Source organism: Carcharodon carcharias, chromosome 26 (assembly GCF_017639515.1).
Source record: "Carcharodon carcharias isolate sCarCar2 chromosome 26, sCarCar2.pri, whole genome shotgun sequence".
NCBI classification, from domain to species: domain Eukaryota; kingdom Metazoa; phylum Chordata; class Chondrichthyes; order Lamniformes; family Lamnidae; genus Carcharodon; species Carcharodon carcharias.
This window is the reverse complement of record NC_054492.1, coordinates 22,592,174-22,616,320: the sequence shown is the minus strand read 5'-3', so window position 1 is coordinate 22,616,320 and position 24,147 is coordinate 22,592,174. Positions and strand designations below refer to the sequence as shown.

The 24,147-nt window shown below is 41.5% G+C and overlaps 2 protein-coding genes across 2 annotated transcripts in view; one reads left to right on the top strand and one right to left on the bottom strand.

Annotated features, from left to right (window-relative positions):
- Positions 1-231: 231 nt before the first annotated feature.
- On the top strand, positions 232-15,036 carry ints14 (integrator complex subunit 14). The gene is made up of 12 exons (XM_041175044.1): positions 232-356; positions 1,255-1,518; positions 3,075-3,182; positions 4,440-4,595; positions 5,617-5,735; positions 8,147-8,289; positions 9,781-9,873; positions 11,049-11,193; positions 12,313-12,446; positions 12,563-12,681; positions 13,099-13,164; positions 14,028-15,036. The coding sequence occupies exons 2-12, from the start codon at positions 1,297-1,299 to the stop codon at positions 14,277-14,279; spliced, it is 1,557 nt and encodes a 518-aa protein (XP_041030978.1). The 5' UTR covers positions 232-356; positions 1,255-1,296; the 3' UTR covers positions 14,280-15,036.
- A 5,484-nt stretch (positions 15,037-20,520) lies between these two features.
- The window catches only part of hacd3 (3-hydroxyacyl-CoA dehydratase 3), a 29,375-nt gene continuing 25,748 nt past the window's right edge, over positions 20,521-24,147 (bottom strand). The window contains exon 11 of the mRNA XM_041175096.1: positions 20,521-24,053. Coding sequence (XP_041031030.1) covers positions 23,977-24,053 — 77 coding nt within the window. The 3' untranslated portion in view covers positions 20,521-23,976. The remainder of the gene's footprint in view (positions 24,054-24,147) is intronic.

Here is a 24,147-nt window from a genome sequence, read left to right as displayed (position 1 = left end):
CGATAAATGTTTAGTATGTTGCAGATAACTTACACATAGTTGTATATTATATAGTTATATGCATTATAGTTGCGCGTTATATGCAGTTATTTATGTTGGATTGAGTTAGACATGTTATATACTGATGGATGTGATCCAACCATTTGAAGAGCTGGAGTTGGGTTTATTTGAGGCGGGGACAGGCAGGTGGTGGGTGGGGTTTGTGTTTCTGCGGAACGGACGGTGGGGGGAGTGTGAGCAGCCCGGAGCGGCCGGCGGCGGACTCGGAGTGCGGGCGGCCCGGACCGGAGAGGGAGGCGGACTCGGAGGACGGGAGGAGAGAACTCGGGCTCTAGGCCGCACAGCCTCGGGCTCGGGTAGGTGCGGCTGCGGAATGAGGGACGGGGATACGGGGTGTTTACCGTTTGCAGCTGGAGGTCGGGGGAACGTTTAACACAATAAATAATAAAACTTTCCTTGAATTCCCCCCGCCCCCCGCATTTACCCAAAGCCGCTGGTGAAGAAAGTCTCTGGTTTTTCACAAAACCGGCCCTGGCCCAGGAGGGAGATCAGGGGGAGAGATCTCCACCTCCTGGAAAAATCCAACATCTTTCAAATTAATTAACCAGGAGTTTATCTCATTGCCGGCATTCTGTATGTGCAGCATCCTCGTGGGGACGGGACCTGCTTCCCGTCTCTGGATTTCCCATACCCGGCTCCAATGTAAACTAATCAGATAAATAATTTTAGCAAGAAAAATTGCAGCACCTAAAGGGAAAGAGCAGCAGATTGGAGCTAAAGGGATAGCTTGTTTACAACCAGCACAAGACAATGGGCTGAATCGCCTCCTGTATCATCCCATCATTCAACTTGATGGATTGCTGATATTGGCCAGCAAGTCTTTTACTGTTGTATCTTGCAACTAGCAAGATTGTTGAAGGCAAACTTGGTGGACCTGGGTTCTTAACTCTGGGGGTTTGAGGAATCTTGTATTGATGTAACGTAAGGTTCAATGGAGGGAGTATTGTTTTATGAAACAGGACTTTGACGAAGGAGAAAGTTGGATGTCTCATTCCTACATTCTGGTATCTATGTAGCTCTAAGGACACAAATTATTTGTACCTTGGCTGTTAGACATAGGATTTGTGGCAAGTCATCCAGCTGGTGTCACTTGGCTGCAGGGTCCAGGAGTGAGGGGCTAGGTTTGCGTTGGTTGAGACATGGATCCCTCGAAAAACAGTATATTTCACAAGAATGTTCTTTGTTTAATTACAGCAAATCCATTTATTCTTGTTTAAGTGGAAGTGAGAGCCAGCAATGCCGACTGTGGTCTTATTGGATGTTTCTCTCTCCATGACGCGCCCTGTCTCTCTGGAGGGTACAGAGGAATACCAGCGCAAGCATCTGGCTGCCCATGGGCTCAGCATGCTGTTTGAACACATGGCAACCAATTACAAACTGGAGTTTACATGTCTTGTGGCTTTCTCCTCACTCTGGGAACTCATGGTTCCCTTCACCAGGGACTACAACACTCTGCAGGTAGGGACTCCTCGTTCTCATTCAACTATTTTTTGATACAAGTTTGAGGAGGAAGATGGTCAGAAAATTACTGACAGCCATAAGAAAAATACAATTAGATAAACTTTAATTGGTTATTTATGGGAGAATTGCCCTGTGGCTGGGTTAATGATTTGTACCATCTGGTAACAACAGCCCACAAGTGGATTAAGGAATTGCCTTGAGAAACGCTAAACTGTACAGACCAGAAGGTGTGCGCCAAGTTAGTTCTCAGTCAGGCCAACTTGCATCATTAAAGTTAATCTAGATGAGATTTTAGCCAGGATTCCTGCTCCTGATTGCTGTCTGGTGGCCAGAGCTGGAAATCACCCGTGACTGGACCTCAGATATGGATAGGATTGTGTCCAGCCTCATGATGAAATAACCTATTGACACCTGCTCACACACAAGGAATATGTTGTTCGAGGCAATAGCAGTAATCACAATAGTCGGTGTTTTCAGAAGAGAAAGTTGGAGGTTTGCAGTGTGTTTATGACACTGTTCCATTTTTATATTTATGAGATGTGATTTTATTCTTCACTATATTATAAAGTGAACAGAAATTACAGGGATTTATTATTCTAATGCAGCTATGTTCCTTTAAAATGTTGATCATTGTTTCCAAATCTCTCTTGTGGCCTCGGCCCTTCCTATCTCTGTAATCTCCTCCAGCCTACAACCCTCCGAGATCTCTGTGCTTCTCCAGTTCTGGCCTCATGCTGATTTTAATTGCTTCAGCATTAGCAATCATACTTTAGCTACTGAGGTTTGAAACTCTGGAATTCCTTCTTTAGACCTCTCCAGCTCTCCACCTCTCTCCACTTTAGGAAGGATGTGAAAGCTTAAGATAGGGCAGAGAAGATTTACAAGAATGGTTCCAGGGATGAGAGACTTCAGTTACATGGATAGATTGGAGAACTGGGGCTGTGCCCCTTAGAGAAAGTTTGGAGTAGATTTGATAGAAGTGTTCAAAATTATGGGTCACTACAGATTAGAGAGAGAGAAACCATTCCCATTAGTAGAAAGTTTGAGAACCAGAGGGGACAGATTTAAGGTAATTGGCAAAAGAACCAATGACGACAAGAGCAAAATCTTTCACGCAGGGCATGGTTAGAATCTGGAATGCACAGCCTAAGAGTGGAGGCAGGTTCAATCATTCCTTTCAAAAGGAACTTGGGTGGGGCAGCAGCTGAAGGGAAAAGACTTGCAGGGAATGGGGCGGGATTGTGGGGCTAGCTGACTTTCACGTGCAGGGAATTGACAGACTCGATTGGTTGAGTGGCTTATTCTGTGCTATAATTCTGCTTTAAGACACTCTGCAAAACCTACCTCTTTGATCAAGACTTTGCTCATCTGCCCTAATATCTCCTCCTGTGGTTTGCTGTCCAATCTCGATACTGCTCTTGTGAAACACCTTGTGATGTTGCACTATGTTAAAGGCACTATATCGGTGCAAGTTATTGCTGTTCTTTGAGGTTTGAAGCCTTCAGTGTGATGCTCGCAGCTTCTTTCACTCAATCACATTGGATCTTTTCCAGGAGGCATTGAGTACTGTGGATGATTATGATAAGACTTGTCTGGAATCTGCACTTACTGGGATCAGCAACATTGTACAGGATGAGTGGGGTGTCTGCATCCCCTGTCAGGTAACTGAGCATCTCTGGTTCAGAGCCTAGATTTAACTATCCATTTCCATTTATGTCTTTGAAGTGTTGTTTTGACTTTTGCTGTTCTGTTTGGGAGTAATTTTTGAAATTGAGTGTTTTCACTATCAATGGATCTTGGGATTGGTTAAGGCCTCTTGCCCCTACCACCGCACCCCCCCCCCCCCCCCATCAAGTTATGGAGGTATGAGGGGGCTGGAGAATGTGCAGTGTTAGTGCTGAATGTTTGGGAAGTCCATATTTGGAACATGTACATTTGTGAGCAGGGGTGTCTTTGCCAAAAGTTTCATTTGCTCGGTTTGTAATTGACTGCTTTGGTACGGTATGGAATGTTTGAATATAACAACTGGGCAGCTGATTGATTTCCCTTCAGGTCTTGTGTCATTGTGAATTTATTGCCTTTTTGCTGACTGCAATGTTGGTCATTACATGTTAAACATCTTACAGTATGAGAAAGAATAAATGTGACTGACAACCACCTGCTGCTATCTTTAAGCCATTGCTCAGTCGGTAACACTCTTGCCTCTGAGCCAGAAATCATGATTTCAAGACCCACTCTGGAGACTTGAGAACAAAGTTCAGGCTGACACTCCCAGTGCTGTATCGAGAGAATCTTTCAGATAAGATGGTAAACTAAGGCCCCGTCTGCCCTCTTGTGGATGTTAAAGATCGCATGGCAGTATTTTGAAGAAGAGCAGGGGAATTCTCCCACTGTCCTAGCCAATATTTGTTTCTCACCATCACTAAAAAAAATTTTCTAGTCATTAATACATTGCTGTTCGCGGGATCTTGCTGTGTGTAACTTGGCTGTCGTGTTTCCTACATTACAGCAATGACTACGCTTCAAAAGCACTTCATTATCTGCAAAGACCTTTTGGACATCCTGGAGCCGGGAAAGGTGCTATAGAAATGCAAATTCCTTCCTTTTGGCCTGGCAGGAAAGTGCAGCTAAGGTTCCCACATCTGTTCAAGCTCCTTGTGGCAGAGGTCAGGATCCCTCAGGTTCCAGGTCCTTGCCATTTAAAACAGAGCCTGTGGGGTAAAGTTGTTGATGAGGAGCATTTTGGTCTTTGCTATAAAGATATGGAATATCTTCAAAGTGAATAAATGTTAGAATTTTCTCCTTGTAAGTAATGAAAAATGAATTCATTTGTAATTTGCTGACACCAGCCTCTGTCTCATTATAACATATTCAGACAAATTGGCATTAGCTATAATTGAGGTTTTTCTCTTCTTCAGGTGATCCTTGTAACGGATGGGAGTCTGGGAATAGGCCGCGGATCACTCCGACATTCCCTCTCTGTCCTCAGTCAGCGCTCCGAGGACAGCAAGTTCCCACTTCCCTTCCCTTTTCCTTCAAAGTTGTACGTCATGTGCATCGCTAACTTGGAAGAGGTACGACACATTTCCAAGAAAATTGGAACTGTACTTTCAGAAGCAGAGCCCCCAGAGTACTGGCGGCTCTCTGCACTGGGCGGCTTATCCCGACATTCTTGCACCATTTGTATGTGTGTGTGTTTATATAAACATTAATTATAAAATTAACTTGATACCGTGCCAAGCATATTTCAACTATAGCTGCTACCACAGGGAGATTATTCTCCACCAATGCGAGTTGGATGTAAACATTTAGATGTGAATAGTCGTTTGGTAGTACAGAACTTGAGTATTGCTGAAAAAAGAGTTATGTCTTTTCGTCTTGCACTCATCAAGATAATCACAAGAATACCAATATAAGGCAAAAACAACAATTTGTACTGTGTATGAAGAGGGTGCCAATTGCTTGGCAAGTGGTTGGTAGAGACGCTGCCTTGGAGAATGCACCAATGATGGTTACTGACGATTAACTGCCAACCATTGTTTGAAATGTAAACGAGACAGCTTGACCCTGATTGGTCAAGGCATTAACCTAAGGAATGAGCCAGCGAATGGCTGTCATTTATTTTGTTAACTGAAACAGGTGCAATGCGTGCACATGTTCTTTCTGTCTGCAAAGAACAGGGTCCTGTTTAAGGCAGTTAACTGTCAGTCACCATTGGTAGAGGCAGTGCCATGGAGAAGGCGCCAATCAGAATCCACTTGCCAACCAATCAGCACTCTCTTCACATACAGTATAAATTGTTGTATTCCCCTTATATTGGTATTCTTGCAAGTGCCCTGATGAGTGCAAGATGAAAAGCTTTGACATTTTTTTCCCAGCAATATTTAGATGTGAAGTGTGTATGTGTAACTACAACAGTAGGGCTGGAGTGAGAGAGATGGAGAGTGAAAAATGAGGAACAGTGCATGTGTGGCTGCAACAAGATTGAAGGATGGTATGTGTGTGTAAGAGGTTAATTTTGTGTGAACCAGTTGGAATCCATGGTGTTTTCCAGACTTTTCGATTGCTGATTCATGTTAATTTCTTTTTTCCCAGCTGCAGACCACGGACACGCTGGACATTCTGGAACGTCTGATAGATTTAAACAACGGTGAAGGGCAGATCTTCACTATCGATGGTCCACTCTGTCTGAAGAATGTACAGTCCATGTTTGGGTGTGTGATTGCTCTGAATGTGACACAGATTGGTAGTTTGCCGTGATGTCCGTATCATCACATTAAGGGGATTGTGTTCTAATTAGAGACTTGCATGAGTCACAATCTGAGTGCGTCGCGCATTCCAGTTAGAATACAAACTGCTTCTAGCAGGTATCATGTTTAGAATGCATGGCAGCATTGTGGAGTTTGGTGTTGGCCCTGCTCACTGCCTCTCACCCTCCTTCCCCTTGTGCAGTGCAGCAAAAAGCTACTCTTTTTCTAACCTAGAAGTTGATCATTTTGAAGCCTTGCACTCATTCTGTGCAATTATTTGGTTAAAAATATCCAGCTCTGGACTCTCAAAGGAAACAGACTGTAAAAACAGTCTTTTCTAGAATTTGGTGATTTCTTTCAAAAAGTCAATTGGTGAAGGACAAAACTCGAGCCAATCTTTACACACTTCTATATTTGTTTGCACATTAAAAGCATGCACCCCCCTAACCCACCTACCAGTTTCAATCTGTTTATAGGGGCTCAAATGAATCCTCAGTTAACGCCCACCACCTGCAAACAATAAAACACTGTCTTTCAATTCAAGGGTGATGTCTACTCAGGGTCATGAGTTTCTGTCATGTGACTGAACAGACCGATTCTTAACCCACAGACGCAGGACGTCCCATGAAGGAGTGGGATCCGGAGTGCAGGATTTGCTTCCTTTTCTTTTCCTTCTCTGCCGCTGCTCTGCCTCATCATTAAGGTGCTTGGACTTGAAGCATGATGCAGCTTGATGGGCAAGTTGTCATCATTCTGAATGATTGGTAGCAAGCTCCACCCAGTCATTAATGTCAATCCTGTCACGCTTCAAGGAGAGTTTGAGTGCCTTTGGGGCATTTTCTTTGTCCCCCCCTGGAATGCTGGCCATTTGAGGGTTGAGAAAACAGGAAAAACAGAACCTGGTGGGGGAGACGCTTCTCAGCCATCCAGACACAATGTCCAGTCCATCGAAGTTGATTTTGCAGGAGTTTTGCCTGAATGCTTGTGGAGCTGATTTCAAGAAGGACACGTGAGTTTGTTTGTTAATTCCTCCTGTTGAATCTGGAGGATGCGGTGGTGGAATTTCTCTAGCACTGTTAAGTGTCGCTGATACACAGTCCAGATCACACTGCAGTGTAGGAGTGTGGTGGCATCAACAGTTCTGTACACTAGGGCTTTGTTGTCAAACACTTGCTGCATAGTTTGGAAGACTGAACTGGCAAAGCTGATCTGGTGTTGGATTTCCTGGTTAATGGTTGCCTTTTGAGACAGGTGGCTGCCAAAGTATGGGCAGCGCTCAATATATTCCAGAGTCTCTTCTTCAACGTATATGGGAGGTGGAATATTTGGCTGACCAGGTGTAGATTGATGTGAGTTTTGTTTTGGTAACATTCAGGGAAACAGCTTGAATTTCTCGAAGAGATTGAGAATGGCTTGCAAATCTGGTGCAGAGTGGGCAACGACACTGCAGTCATCCGGAAACTGTAGATCATGGACGTCTGCGGTGGTCAGTTTAGTTTTGGCATGGGGGCGACTGAGGTTAAAGAATTTTCAATCTAGGCAGGATTTAATACTCACACCAGAGCGCAGTTGATCTTTGGTGAAGTGAATAGCCACTGTCAGATCAATTGAAAATAGTATGGGGCTGTCACACAGTGTTGCTTGACACTGATTCGGATTTTGATGGCACCTGTTTCAGATCTCCCACTCAAGACAGTTGCAGTTATATTGTTGTGAAGCAGTTGCAGGATTGTGAAGAAGTTTCTTGGACATCACATCTTTGGAACTCAATCCCCACAGAGTCTCACGAATTACTGAGTCCAATGCTTTGGTCAGGTCGATGAATGCAATGAAAGTTCTTGATGATGGTCTCGACATTTTTCTTGGATTTGTCTGGCAACAAAAGCCAAATCAGTAGTTCCTCTGGAAGGTCTAAAGCCACTGTGTCTCTAGGAGGATTTCCTCAGCCACAGGAAGTAGGCGATTCAGGAGAATGTATGGAGAATTCAGGAGAATAAAACACAATTAATACACAATTAATGATGCACATCAAAAATCAGATTTCCAAACAGCTGTGTATGAGTGTGTGGAAACATGGTTATAATTTGGTGCTCAAAAGGCCTGGCAATATGAGTTTGTCTACGATTCCCCACACAAAGAGTTCTGGCTGTAATAGACAGAGAGAGGAATCTAGACCCTTGAATTCCATACAGAGAAAGAGAGGACAAATCAGAAAGGGGTCAGTCAAATCATTATCCCATCTTCTATGTTAACCCGCCACAGATTAAGACTTCTTGCCCAGGGAAACCCTTGTAAGGAACATAAGAACTAGGAGCAGGAGTAGGCAATTCAGCAGAACATATTCAGTATACAGTTGTGACTTTTTCGTGTTGCAGCAAACTGATCGATCAAGCCTACTCTCCTTTCCATGCTGTGCTGAAATGTGGGCACCTGGTGTCTGACATGCAGATGTTTCCGAGACCAGAACCTGTTATCATTGACGAAGAACTGGAGCCTGTCCCAAAAACTATCAACACAGGTGAGTGTGCTCAGGTAAACCTGTCTGTTGATGGACCGGCACTTTCCCTTGGCTTAGCTTTTGATTTTTATGTGTGAATCTTTGTGTTTACCAATATAGATAATGTTGGTAGGAGAGAATCAAAGTCTTTGCTACTGTACATGTTAGTGCCAGGATTCTGGAGTTCAGTAATGGGAAAAGTAGAGCACAGCTTCCTTTACCCTGTTCTTGCTCTGGAAGAACATGTGATATGGAACTAGCTATCTGTCTGGTATGTCTCAGTAACATTGTTAGGTTGGTGGCACTGAGTGTCACTATCAGCATTCAATTTATATTCACTGAGGACTGGGCTGCCACCACACAGTTGTATCTCATCTAGAGCAGTGCAATGGCTATGTTATTGGGCAAGTAATCTAGAGGACATGAGCTCAGATCCCACCAGTGCTGATAAGAATTTGGATTTAGCTTTTAAATCTAGAAATATGATTAAATGCCCTTGAGGCAAGGAAATCTGATGTCCTTAGTCTTGACCGTGCTTGACACCAGCTTTCAAAAGGATAATGGATGAATATTTGAAGGGAGAAAATTTGCAGGACTATAGGGAAAGAGCAGGGAAATGGGACTGATTGGATAACTCTTTCATAGAGTCAGCTCAGGCCAGATGAGCTGAATGGCCTCCTCTGATTCTCTGATATTCTTGGGAAATGTGGAACGTGAGGTCATTAATGCACACACTTCCTGCATTTGTTTATTTTAGGAAGGAATTTCCGAGAGATCGTCCTGAAAATGACTTTTCTTTTGGCCTCCCTGGATATACGGGTGGGGAGGGGGAGGTGGGAGGTGATGCATGAGGTTACATCATCCAATTACATGGGATTCTACAGCACAGAAACAGGCTATTCCGCCTAACTGGTTAATGCTGATGTTTATGCCCACAGGAGCCTACTCCAACCCCACTTTATCTTGTCCTATCAATATATTCAATTCCTTTCTCCCTTGTGTTTATCCAGCTTTCCTTTAAATGCAACTCTGCTATTCATCTCAACCACTCCCTATGGTACTGAGTTCCACATTTTCTACCACTCTTTGGGTAAAGAAGTTTCTCCTAAATTTCCCGATTGGATTTATAACAGGCAGGGTGAGCATGTTGACACTGTGTTGATAATTGCCAGTTGTTAAGATGGAGAACTTCCAGATGTGCAGAGTGGAGAAATGTTCCCGAATTATGTGCCCCTTGTTGTAAATGGAAAGTCCATCACTTCATTGAGTTTGGTCACACTCCAAGCAGAGGAGTCTTGCTTGATTGTGGTGATAGTTGGGGACATGTACATTCCATTGTACTTTCAGACCTGTTTATTTTCTGACTACACCAGTTACAAGCTCCTGTTAACAAAACACGGCCGAGCTCAGGATCAATGAACTTTGTGCTCCAGGTTATATTCCAGGTTTGGGAGGATGGGGCAGAATCTGATATGGTTTTATCTGTGACTTGATTGTGTTTTTCTTTCATAGAGCTGGATATAGTGGGATTTATAAAGATTGCTGATATTGCCAGCCCACCTGTCCTTTCTCGTCACTTGGTTTTACCCATAGCTCTGAATAAAGGTGGGTCATCGCTCTTTTTGTATATTACTGGCATCTTGAGTATCAGTCACCCAGTACCAACCTGTCAATGAGCTTTGGGTACTGTGAATAGGGACAGTAGAGTTATCCCTGTGAAACAGAAAGAGGTGTTTGTTTCCATTGCTCTACCTGGTGTCCATTTAAAGCATCAGCCATGGCTCAGTGGATGTCCTCTTGCCTCTGAGTCAGAAGTTTCTGGGTTCAAGTTTGACTCCAGAGATTTGAGCGCAAAAATCTAGGCTGGCACCCCAGTGCAGTACTGAGGGATTGCTGCACTATTGATGATGCCATCTTTCAAATGGCATCTGCCCTTTCGGGTGAACATAAAAGATTCCACAGCACTTTTCATAAAAGAGCAGGGAGTTTTCCTGGTATCCTGGCCATCCTAACCATCGATCAACATCACTAAAACAGATGATGTGGACATTATCTCATTGGTGTTTGTGGGATCTTGCTGTGCATAAATTGGCTGCTTGAGTGACTGCACTTCGTAAAAAAATTGGACAACTCGATGTGAAAAGTGTAATAAAATACATGTTCTTTCTCTTCTATGTGACGATCACGACTTGTGTGAAGCAGAACTTGCTGATATTGGTTCGATATGTCAGTCTGTTTATTCCGAAGAGACTTGATGTTTTATTGCCCTGGTTGTTCATCACTAACTGGGTAATTTCAAAAGCACCTGGAAAATAGAATGAGATGCAGCTATTTCTGTCCTTGGGTAAAGTGCAGGCTTTGGGAAAGAATTCGATTTGCCCACGAGGGAGACAGTGGAGAGTAGTAACCCCTAATCACACAGCAGATACTGCAGAGGGATCCCAGTGGCTCATCCGTCCAGAAACTACTGTCCTTCCATCACCCTAGCCAACTGTTTCTAGAATGGTTCCAGGGTTCTTGTCTCCACCACCTTACACAGATTCCATCTTGCTCCGTCCCAATATGAACCTAGAATTTGCCTTCTGCTGGTTTTGTAAAGGTGGGAATGTAACAGGAGAGAGAGGCGTGTAGAAGTGTTGGTGTCCTGCAAGATTGAGATGTCTGAGCAGGAGGGTGAAATGGTGCTATTACAGTGGGGTCACTTTGTGGTCTGGTGCTGCTATTGAGATTAGAGGGTGAATGTGCCAACACTAAGTGTTTGTTTTCTTTTGCTTTGGTAGAAGGTGATGACTTGGGGAGTGGGCTACCTGAAGAAACTGAAGATGAGACCTCTGCTTCTCAGATTGCTGGAAAGATGCCATCGTTTTGTGTCTTGCTGCACGGCAGCCTCAAAGTAGAAGGGATGGTGGCTATAGTGCTACTCGGGTGAGAATCTGTATGCTAACAAGCTCTGAAATTAGCCAAGCGTCTTTTGCAAAACGCCTATTCTTTGTCTCTAATCCATACTGAGAGGGGTCCAAGCTGGCAAAAACCCTAAAGTAACAAATTATTATTAATAAACCATAATGAATTTCCCTGACTCTTCATGCATTCAAAGGCCACGTTTAGGATAGTGGTTCTGGTCTGAGCCTTTCAACTCAGCTGCTGCTTTTGCTGCAGTAAAATAAAAGTAAAATATTGCAGACATGGAAATCTGAGATAAAAACAGAAAATGCTGGTAAACTCAGCTAGTTCTGGCAGCATCTGTGAAGAGAAACGTAGTTAATGTTTCAAGTCCAATATGACTTTGCTTTGGAACAGCTATTTCTGTTTTTATTTTGTGCAGCAAAGCTGTTAAACCCCGTGATCTCAGCAGTGCCTTAATCATTCATTTGTGGCATGGAACAGGTCTAATGATTGTGTGCTGCCCCCTTCCACTGTCATGGAAGGATGTCACATTGATCATTTTTCCTCTTCCCTGGGTGCCCTGGCTGAGCAAAGTGTAGGGAAGACACTGGGTTAATCTGTCTATCCCCTGCCCACATGGAGCTGCTTTCAGTTCTTGCTTGATAAGCAGAGAGCTTGGCCTCCTTACAGCTTCTTCGACCAGTCGGCCCTTCATTTAGCAGCAGTCCCAGGAAAACCTGAGAATTGTTTCCAGACCAGGCACCTGAGCAGCCTGCAAGATGAGTGCACAAGTAAATCCCTGGTAAAAGCTGAATAATTTTGGCATACTAATGCCCTTCAGCTCCACTCCACCATCTACACTGGCTACTCCCGTCTCCATAAACAAAAAGGTCAATTCTGAAAGTGTCACTTTGTAATTATTAATCTAACAACTTTTTAACAAGAAGCTCATTGATTATAATAATTCTTGAGTTGCTGGGCAATACAATGAGCAATTGAGTGTCTGTAAGTGGAAAGCTTTGCACTCCAAACCCTCTACTCATTTTGCCTGTTTCCCCTCCCCCTATATAGTGTTGAAGCCTGGGAAATGTGGTTCATTAATCTGCTGGTTTGATGGTGATGTTTGTTGTATACTTTTTGCTTCTTTGATTTGATCAGACCAGACTGGTACGGGATGTTGTACTCACAGGCTGACAGCAAAAAGAAATCCAATCTGATGATGTCCTTGTTTGAGCCCGGTCCAGAGCCTCTTCCATGGCTTGGAAAGATGTCACAGTTAGGGCCCATTTTGGGTAAGTTTGAAATTGGATTTTCTGTGAAACTAGTTCTCAACTAGTACACACCATGTACTGAACCACCTTCTTCATGTTTTTTTCTAACTGTAGAATTCTGTTTTGATTAATTTCAGATGCAGAGGAAAATCCCTATGGTGACGATGACAGCAAAAGCCCCTTTCCCCTACAGCCTAGGACAAAGCGCAGTTACGCTCAGAATGTGACAGTGTGGATTAAGCCCAGTGGACTGCAGGTAAGGGTGGTACTGAGCTGTTGTGATGAAATTGTGCATATGGTCTATTTTACTTCCTGCTCAGTGTATCTGAAGTATGTTGCTTAATACATGGATTGGAATATACACCAATTATACAGCAAATATCTGTCAGACACTAATCTAATTGCCATCGTTGCCATACCCTATGCTGGTCTCAGTTGCAGGTTGTTGGCTGACCTTGTGGTTCTGTAGTTTGCAGCATATTTGAAGAAATGACTGATGTTTATAGTGTGGCTGTCCTATCTAACCCTTCTAGGATCTCAGTGAATTGTCAGCATCCAGCAGCTGGATACCAGATACCTCCATAAACCGAATGGGTTCTTAACATATTTGGAGGAGAATGTAGCCTTTAGATGATCTCTTACTTGCCTTTAATATATTTTCTTTTGCCTTTAGACTGATGTTCAGAAGATCTTAAGAAATGCTCGGAAACTTCCAGAAAAAACACAGACATTCTACAAGGTAAATGGGTTGATCCGCAGTGAATTTTAAAAAGCAGTGCACAATCAAATCTAAAATTAAAGGGAGTACGTTCATTGTACAATCTTTTATTAAGCCTCTACCAATGGAGAAAATTTGATAGTTGATTTTCTCCTGGCTAATCTGGAATTTACTATTTGGCACATGATTCTTAATAAAATGTGGCATTATTGGAGAGGCTGTCTTTGAGCAGCCTGCATGATATAAAGGCAGTCTGCATCCTTCAGGTTGCAGTAATGGATGGAATAAGCAGTTCCAAGCGTGGAGCAAATTTCAAATTTTACCCCTCTGGAACTGACTGACTGAAATGCCAAAAACCTCATTGAAACTTTGAGTAGTTATAGACACTCTTTCAATGCTGTCTCAGCAACAAGCATTACACTTCCTGTTGAAGAATTTGTTGCTCTATGTTGGGAATAGAAACCATTGGAAATACAGTTTCTGACACATAATCTGCACCTGAAATTTTGACCTATCTTTTCATTCCATGTGCAGTATTGCCAAGATTATTTCTCTATCTCATCCTGCAACATCTGGAAATTCTAATATCACAAGTTATCAGATTATTTTCTGTCATAGACACTGTGTTGAGGTTTTCTTGTAAGTACCTGTGGCAGGGATTGATTTCATTTTCTTCATTGAGAGACTGACGTGGAAATTGTCTTCACTGGTACAGACAGGGGTTTGGTTACATTAAGGCTGAGGAACAGCACTCCCTGTCCTGTACTGCCCTCTGATTGCTGGTTTCTGACAGTTTATTTCTCAGCATTGGCCCTTCACATTGATGAGCACATTTCACGTTCTAAAAGCAAACCATCCTTCAGCCTGTGCGTTTCCTTTTACAGGAACTGAATCGGCTGAGAAAGGCGGCCCTCGCATTTGGATTTCTGGACCTACTGAAAGGTGTGGCCGATATGCTAGACCGTGAATGCACGCTCCTCCCAGACACAGCCCATCCTGATGCTGCATTTCAACTGTCCCATGCTGCCCAGCAACTAAAGTTGGCCAGTACTGGGAACTCAGAGTATGCAGCATATGAGCACAACATTGCCCCTCTGCAGACAGACTTCTCCAGCAGTAGTGCTGACAGAATATGATTAAAACAGAGACTATATTTGGTTCACTTTTGAGGACCTTACTTTTTAAAAGCAATGTTCTGCTGGAAGTGCCGTGCACAAGGATATAGCAAGGAACATCAGGCTGTTTTTAAAAAAAAAATAATCTGCTACAAAATCTGCCTGCACCAAAAGAAAATCTTTTTTTACAAAATCTATTTTTTAATAAGCTTTGGATTTTTGGTTACTGTTAATGAGGATTAAAATCTCCATAATTTCTTTGCCTTTTCACCAGACAGCCTCTATGAAAGGATATGTGGAACTGTACAATCTGGTACTTTCTCAACTAATCCTTCTACATTTAGTGCAGACCAGCCAGAATGAAACAATTCACTCGCCTTGTCGCGTGACTGGGTCTTGTATCTGTAGAGGAGCCAGTGTTTGGGTGCAGGTGTAACTCTGACCTTTCATATTTGATTTTGTGGATGGAACTAGCACTGTTTAGCACCCTGGCTATGGTTTGTTATTACAGCTATTCTCAGCAAACCTTAGACAGAATAAAAAAGAAAGATATGAAAGTCATGCAGGAGTGATGCCTCAAACCCCTAATGTAATTCACTAAGCATCTGGTTTGAGTGTTGACCTACTTGTCCAAGCTGTGTCACAATCTAACAATTATTTTCAGTTATGTGTGGACTTTTATGAATGTTACAGTGTTCATTACAGATCTTGAACGCATCTTCTCATTTGTGTCAATGAGAGTGAGAGTGAAAAAATAAAAGTCTCAAGTCTCAACATACACTTAAAGTTCTGAATTTGAATTAGTTCAGTGAACATTTCTGTGAAGGAGACTGTATGATCTATAATTGTGCAATCTTTAAGTAGTAATGCAGACCTGTAAAGCAGGAAGCTAATTATTAGATCATATCTTAAGATGCAGTAGCAAAGATAAAGTAGTTATCAACTTCATGGGAAGTACACAAGATATATTTCAGATCTAGCCCATTGATGTTCCAGAGGTGGTTGGTTTCTTTAGTTTTCAGGACTTCAGTAATTGAAGATTTTTTTAAAATGAATTATTGTTAAACTGCTTGATGACAGTTGCAATTTTATTGGGATTGACTTTACTGCCAATTACAAACATTGACAGATTTGCTTCAAAACCAATATCTTGTAGATGTTAACTCTGATTAAATTTAGTCAGCAAGAACATGTTTTTATAATCTAACCATTTTTGATTTTTTTTTTGTTGACTGATAAGATATCAATGATTATAGTTTCTTTCTCAAGCTGGAGCTGTAAATTCTAATCACATTTTCCTGTATCTTGTTTAAAATATTTTTGCAGTGCCCTTTAAAATGAAACCATCTATTCTTCTGTTGTCATTTACAGTACCATATTCAGTGCTCTAATAACCTTTGTGGGTGGGGTGGGGTGGGGGTCAAAAATTCTTCCAACTACCTCCCCCTCCTATTCTATGATAATCCTGGATGTTTACCTCACTAACCACTGGAAACAAATTTCCATCATTTTAATTCATTTGTGGGAAGTGGATTATTATCTATCCTTTGTTGCCCTTGATGGTGCTGAACTGCCTCCTTGGATACAACTGCCAGGCCATCAAACCACATTACTGTGGGTCTGGAGTCACGCAGATCAGACCAGGTAAAAATGGCAGATTTCCTTCTGTAAAGTATATTAGTGAACTCAATGGATTTTAATGACAATCTGGTAGTTCCATGGTCACCATACTTGCTATTTATTCCATTTTATTTAATTAATTGAAATTCCCAGCTACTGTGGTAGGATTTGAACTCATGTCTAGATCAGTACTCTGCAACTCAGGATTACTAATCCAGTAACACAATCACTAAATTACTATATTCCCCCATCTAATCTTGGAAAATTCATTAATTTCCTGAACCTTCTCTATTTGAGCAAAGGAACACCAATCTAGCTTTCACCTCCAACTTGCAGCCCATCCCAACTTGGATATGTACCTGTATTGCTGTTCCTTCAGTGTCCCTGGGTTAGTCTCCCATGGTAGCAGTATCATCAACACACTTCAGCAGTTTAAGGGGAAGGACGACACTTCCACCTCTTCCTAAGAAATAGCATCACAGCTAAGGCCACATGAATTTTCTGGTGCTAATAACCCGAGAACACAGAAAAAACAAATCTCTATTTTTTGGTGTGGTTCCAGTGAAACTTTGTTCTAACATTTCTCATGCCCTGAACAACTTTCTAACATCCTTGCTTTTTACATTCAATAAACTCTTCCAATAAAAGCCAGAACTCCATTTGCCTTTTCAATAACCTTCTCCCTGTATGATCTTTCTTCTTTAGGAAAGTCTATTTATCCATCCTCTCTGCTCTGTCCAGACACTGTTAATTTTACAATTTGGTGTATGCTTTCTTTCCTTTGTTTATTTTCCCAAAATGGACCACTTCAGTTTTTCATAGTCCTGCACCTGCCACCAATTGGCCCATTTCTCTAACCTACATACTCATGCAATCTTTTGGTTTTTGCTCTGCTCATTAGCATCATCAGCAAACTACTCGTTTTGTGCACATCCAAATCATGTATATATGTATGACACATATATGAAGAGATCCCTGACCACACCACTACATATATCCTTCTTGCAATTTCTGCAAAAAAAAATTAACTTAGTTAAGTACAACTTGTCATTTACAAATCTCTGCAGACCACAGCCAAATTAGCCTGCGCCTTTCTAAATTCAAATTTTTAGAAGTTTAGAGCCAAGGTTAAAACTATCTTCTAGCAACCTTTTCTCAATCTGCCACCATTCTTTGGGATGGATACCAGATCACATAATGCTTCTGCAATTGTGGCTCATTCACCCCTCCATGGGAACCCTGAGTTGCACTTTCTTCTGTAGAAAGCAACTCCACTATAAACTCAGTCTCAGGTAAATGATGGCTCCTTTCAGTCCTCCTCCTTTATACCACGTGAAATGCTTTATAGCTCCGCAATTGAACCACCATGACCCAACATTATAGGAATTGCTGGACAAAAAAAACCAACATCCAGCTAGTTCACCTTTTATCATCCTGGTCGTCACATAGTACAACAATAATGGCGTTGCTGACTAATCAATTTGCCCACAACAGACCCAGGCCTGGTAACGAAAGCCCTCAGTGGAGGAGAGCATAGAAACTATAGGCCCAAAGTCACCTGTTCCATTTCATCAAGTTATATTAATATTATTTCTCATTTAAAACAAATTTTGTGGAGTCATTTCTAAAAGTACAACTGTATAAAACAAAACTAATTTCCCTGCAGTGCATCGGCATACCAAGGAGTTTGCTGCGACAGGTTAGGAAACAGCTCTCCTACCCTACTGATCTCTGCTTTACAAGTTCTTGATCTTGTTTGGGCTGTCTGTCAGTTAATGCAGAAATAGAGGGAATACGAAGAGCAAGGTATCATTTGCTAGTTTTCAGATCATTTCGGAGCATCACTACCAACACAGGCCTACATTTGAATTCTACAGTGTAATATGATGCATATGCCTTCCAAAAAGGTTATATAGAACATGCCTAGGGAAAAAACTTAGGAGGGTCATTCTATGTGGCTTATGTAAGACTCACCCACCCAGGTTGAGCCACTGATGTTTAACAGCAGAAGGAGCTGTGTTGGAAACAGCATTCATGGTGCCCATGATGGATGCTGTCAGATTCTGTACCATGTCCAACTTTTTACTGAGATCAAGTTATAGTGAAATCAGTACTGCACTTCATCCAATTAAAAATTGTGTCTATCATCTATATTTGTTATTCAGCTACTTTCAATATCTATTTGTGCAGAATACGTAAGACTTGAGCTCATCCAAAACTCTGTTGCCTGTATCCTAATCCAAATCAAGTCTTGTTCAACCATCACTTGAGTCCGCTGATCTACACTGACTCCCTGTCTACCGACTCCTCAAATTTAAAATTCTCATTCCTGTATTCAAATTCCTCCATGGCCTCACCCCTTCCCATCCTTGCAAACTTCCTAAATCTCTCCATCTTTCCTTGCTTAATATGCTTTTTAAAATCTTTTTTCATCAAGCTTTTAGTTAGCTCTCCTAGTATCTCCTTTGGTTCATTGTTGATTTCTGTTTGATAACACTCATGTGAAGCACCTTGGGACATTTTCCTACATTAAAGGCACTACAGAAATGCAAACAGTTCATTTTACCAAATCACTAGAAGTGGCAGTGCAGATTAATAAGGCCATAAAATAAGCAAAGTACAGGAGTTAATTTGAAGGAAAGAATTGAAAAGCCGAATAGTTACGTTCAACTTGTACAGTTCCCTTTGTTACTCTTCGAATACTATGATTAGTTGTGGTCTCTGTAATTATAAATGGGATATAGATGCATTGGAGAAAGTGCATTAAAGATTTACTAGAATGATTCAAGAACAGAGACTTATCAGAAAAGAGTGAATAAGAGGCTTCAAGACTTTTTAGACAGGTTGAGTGAGTAGGCAAATACATGGCAGATGCAGTATAACGTGGATAAATGTGAAGTTATCCACTTTGGTAGGAAAAACAGAATGGCAGAGTATTATTTAAATGGTGATAGATTGGGAAATGTTGATGTACAAAGGGACCTGGGTGTCCTTGTACATCAGTCACTGAAAGCAAGTATGCAGGTACAGCAAGCAGTAAAGGCAAATGGCCTTCATTGCAGGAGGGCTTGAGTACAGGAGCAAGGATGTACAGGGCCTTGGTGAGATCACCCTTCGAATATTGTGTGCAGTCTTGGTCTCCTTTCATAAGGGAGGATATACTTGCCATAGAGGGGGTGTAGCGAAGGTTCACCAAACTGATTGCTGGGATGGCAGGTATGAGGAGAGATTGGGCTGAGTGGCCTGTATTCACTGGAATTTAGAAGAATGAGAAGGGATCTCAATGAAGTATAAAATTCTGACAGGGATGGACAAACTGAATGCAGGGATGATATTTCCCCTGGCTTGTTGGGGGGGGGGGGGTCTAGAACAAGGGGTCACAGTCTCAGGATACGGGATCCATTTAGGATTGAGATGAGGAGAAACCTCTTCACTCAGAGGGTGGTGAACCTATGGACTTTTCTACCACAGAAGGCTATGGAGGCCAAGTCACTGAATATACTTAAGAAGGAAATAGATTTCTGGACTCTAAAGGTGTCAAGGGGTATGGGGAGAGCGCAGGAGTATGGCGTGAGATAGAGGATCAGCCATGATATTGAATGGCACAGCAGGCTCGAAGGGCAGAATGACCTTCTCCTCTTTCTATTTTCTCTAGAAAAACAGAATGCTGAGTGGTGACATGATAAGTCTTTAAAATTATGATGGGGTAGGTGTACAGGTGATGATTTGTGGGGAGATCACTAGGGACCATAAATGCAGGATAGTCACTAATAAATCTAATAGAGAATTCAAGAGAAACTCCTTACTCAGATGGGTCAGAATGTAAAACTCACTACTACAAGTAGTTCAGGTGAATAGCGTAAATGCATTTAAGCAGAATTAGATAGATATGAGAAAGGAATAAAAGCATATATTGATAAGTCAAGATGAAGTAAGGTGAGAGGAATCTCATTTTTAAAAATTTATTCTTTCATGGGATGTGGGCATTGCTGGTTAGGCCAGCATTCGTTGCCGTTCCCTAATTGTCCTTGAACTGAGTGGCTTGCTAGGCCATTTCAGAGGGCACTTAAGAGTCAACAACATTACTGTGGGTCTGGAGTCACATGTAGGCCAGACCAGGTAAGGATGGCAGATTTCCTTTCTACAGGGGCACTGGGTGTTTATGACAATCAATGTTAGTTTCATGGTCATCATTAATAAGACTAACTTTATATTCCAGATTATTAATTGAATTTAAATTCCACCTGCTGCTGCCAAGGTGGGATTTGAACCCATGTCTCAGAACATTGAACTAGTACTCCAGGAGCCCATGCCAGTGACATTACCACGGCGCCACAGTCTACCCTGAGCATAAAAACCTGAATGGACCCGTTGGGCCAAAGAGTCTGTTTCTGCGCTGTAAATATTTTATATTATTAGAAATCCATTCTAAACTGTAAATGACCTGTTACTCAATAGATTGGTTCTTTCTTTAACCCACTCAACTATCGCATGCTGTTTTTTCCAACCATCATGTCACAATAGGTAAAGACAAAAGCAGGCACTTTCCAATTCCAATGAATAAATAGCTGGATGGAATTTAAAAGAGTTATTCAATCCAGGTTTAACGACATTGTAGAAAGAATGAATTCATATCAGAGTTTCTGGCACTCCAATATTTAATGAAATTATAATTTTTATATATAGAATTGATGGATCAGCGCAATTCAAATCATGTTATACAGTGGCAGTTCATGTGATTCAATAATGTAATCAAAATACACATTTAAGTTTCTATTATACATCATTAAACCATTGTAACTATTAAAAGGGTCATGGGATAGGAGGGTCAGTGTCAGCCGTTAACGTAAATGCAGTGACAATGGAATGCATGCTCTAGTTGTGATTAACAGCAGCTGATGCTTATTGGGGAAAGGTTAGGCACATATATAAGAATCAGTTTCCACTTGTGGGGGAAGGGAAGTGTAGTCTGTGCTTAGGTTTATTCACAAAATCCTATATAACCTATAATCCTATTGAAGATAGACTAGCTCCAGCTTCTTCCTTTGCCAGAAAGATGTTCAACAAGTTAACATCAGCTTGAATAAAAAAATCGCTTCAAGGACAGAACAGTGAGTTAGCGTAAATGGTTGCTTTACAGACTGGAGAAAGACAGTGGTGTTCCCCAAGGGTCAGTGCTAGAATATTGGAAAAGGGAGTAAAATTTCAAAATTTGCTGATGATGCCAAATTGGGGGCTGGCCAACGAGGATGATACCGATCGAATGCAACAGGGCACAGATAGGCTAGCAGAACGGGCAGAGAAGTAGCAGATGGAATTTAAGTGTGGGGTGACACATTTTAGCAGAAGGGATAGGGAGAGGCAATATAGACTTAATGGCATAGTTCTCAAGTGTGTGTAAGGACAGAGGGACCTGGGAGTTTATGTGTCTGTATCTTTGAAGGTGTCAGGACATATTGAGAGATTAGTTAACGAAGCTAATGGGATCTTGGGCTTATAAAGAGAGGTATTGAGTACAAAAGCAGGGAAGTTATGCTGAATCTTTATAAAGCTCTGGTTAGATCACAATTAGAGTATTGCATCCAGTTTTGATGATGCATTTTAAGAAGGTTGTGAAGGTCCTTGAGGGTGCAGCAGAGGTTTGCCAGAATGGTCACTGGGATGAAGGATTTTAGCTACAAGGTTAGGTTGGAGAAACTGGGGATGTTCTCCCTGGAGCAAAGGAGATTGAGGGGAGATAGGATAGAGTTGTAGAAGATTATGACAGGTTTAGATAAAGTACACAAAGAAAAGGCATTAGCTGATGATACAAGGACTAGGTTTTGGGCAAGAGATACATGGGGAACATAAGGAAGAACTGTTTTACTCTTAAATGACCTGGAACTTGCTGCCCACGAGGGTGGTGGAAGTAGAGGTAATCAATGATTTGAAGAGAAAATTGGATGGGCACTTGAGAGAAATAAATTTGCAGAGCTACAGAATTAGAGTGGGGGGCAGGGGGAAGAATGGGGCTGACTGGATTGCTGTACAGAGAGCCAGCATGGATTCAATGAGGTGAATGTCTTCCTTGTGTGCCTAATGATTCCATGACTCGAGCCACACAGGTATTTGAGGCTGATTTCAAGGCTTTGATCTCATGACTTTATCTGTACCTCTGAATCAAACAGTAGCTTGAAATCATCCCTATGGTGTCCATTATTCTCCTTGTATTTTATAGTTCAATGTATTGTTTCTAATAATCCATTGAAAATGTAATTTTAGTGATTCTTCGCACATTAACTCAATGCAGCTAACAAGCCAAATACTGCAGCAACACCTGTCACCAAAAGCTTTGCTTTCCCCAGATAGTGGCACATAATAATGACAGGTCAAAGTGTATCTCATCATTACTACATGTAGAAATAATTAGTTTGCAGCCAGAAACCTCAGTGGCCATGTGACAAAACTCAAAATTGATGAACAAGGCCACCAATTTTCCATTAACTTGGAAAATTGTTGGAATTACTGTTTGTGATCCTCGAAACACTGCCTAAAACTCTGGAATCCCATGTGATTACAGTAGTTTAACTTATGCATTCATTACGAACCACTGATCTCACTTGTAACATTATCTGAATCTGTTTGAATTTGTCTGGTTATTACATCATTATTGCCTAAATAATCTACACGAAAGAGTAACTTCCCCCACCAAGGAACTGTGCAAGTTTCATCACATTTCAATTCACCTTACATGACATGGGACTTACAATATGTAAAAGTGGAACAGTTAGAACAGTAAGTGGGGTCACCTGGACACACGAGAGAAGATGCAACAGCCAAGTCTTACAGGACATTAAAACCTCATTATATGGAGATAAACTAAATTAATCACTAATGTTCACAGTTTATTCAAATCACAGTGAGTCCTTTCTAATGAAAACTGCAGTTCCCCATCTCTAACTATCCCTCAGGAAAGCCTGTTCATTCCATTATACTTTCAAACTTTTCACAAAACTGGGAATATTCTGATCTATGCCACTTGGTTCTGCTTCCAAATGCATTGCAATTGTCTACATTAAAAAACATTAACAAGAATGAAAATTCACCAGCTTGCATATATTTTAAGTGATCAGATATCTTAGTGTGAATGGCAATGATCCAACTTTGGAGGTTTAACTCAGACACACAACCCAGCCCGGCAGCTTCACTCTTACAGTTTTTGATGGCCATCTGCCTCTCAGACTGGATTAAAGCTTCATAACTTAAATTAAGGTACCCCATCCTCATTAAGTTTGTTTGATAGTTATCTTTGTACATTAATATTAATTATGACTGTAGGGTGGTTCAGTAACAGTATAACTTTATACCAAGGAACTCACCTCAGCGTCTGTATTGCAATTCTCCATTGTAGGAGGGGTCTAATGGATGGAATGGGTCACCCCCAACCCACCTTGTGCTGGTTATAAGGAAGCAGCAGAGTCCTGAAACATGGCTACTGCTCTCTCACAGAATAATATATGATGGGGGAGTGGTGACAAATTATTTAATTTACCCAATTTAAAATTAATTGTCCTAATTCCAGAAAGCCTGTGAAACAGCAACATCATTAATCTGTCTAATAAAGCCCAAAGTTCTTAGACACCATTCATTGCTCAGTCACCTTGGATAAATCAAAGTTATACTGCAATATAAAACCAAATTCAATTCATAAAATCACTCTTCTGTAATTGGAAAAAATACACTTTACCAAGGGCGCTAGATAACTTGTTACACATCAATATTCCTTCCACAAGAGTGTGTGTATTTCTTCAAACATGTATATTTATGAGGGAAAAAGATAAATAGGCAAGGTGACTATTTCCGTCGGTATCAAATAATGTGTTTGGTTCTTGCAAAATACTCCTCACACCGGCCGCAAGGCTGACTGATGAGGTGCAAATGGTTATACTCATGGAGGTGGCATATGGCAGAAAGGTGACTGGTTACTGAAGTTTTACTGACACTTCGTCATGGCTTTTCTCACCTCCTGAAAAGTACAGTGCTTATAAAGGCAGCAAGTTAACATTTAATTAAAATATTTGAGGTGGTTCTCCAACTCAGAAACAAAGACACATCCCTCCTAGTGCAGCTTGCGTTTCTTTGGACGGAGACGCTTGTTACTTTGTTTGAAAAGGTGTCGGAAATTAATGAACAAACCTAGAAAAAAAAAGAGAATCACATCATAACTGATTCAGATATCTAGATTCCCCAGCCAGGGGAAACAACCTCTCTGGGTCTACCCTGTCAAGTC

Bases quoted from the DNA above. Each gene is read 5' to 3' on its own strand.
- ints14 (XM_041175044.1), top strand. From the start codon at position 1,297: ATGCCGACTGTGGTCTTATTGGATGTTTCTCTCTCCATGACGCGCCCT. The intron at 12,447-12,562 runs GTAAGTTTGAAA...GATTAATTTCAG, and splicing joins ACAGTTAGGGCCCATTTTGG to ATGCAGAGGAAAATCCCTAT. The intron at 12,682-13,098 runs GTAAGGGTGGTA...TTTTGCCTTTAG, and splicing joins TTAAGCCCAGTGGACTGCAG to ACTGATGTTCAGAAGATCTT.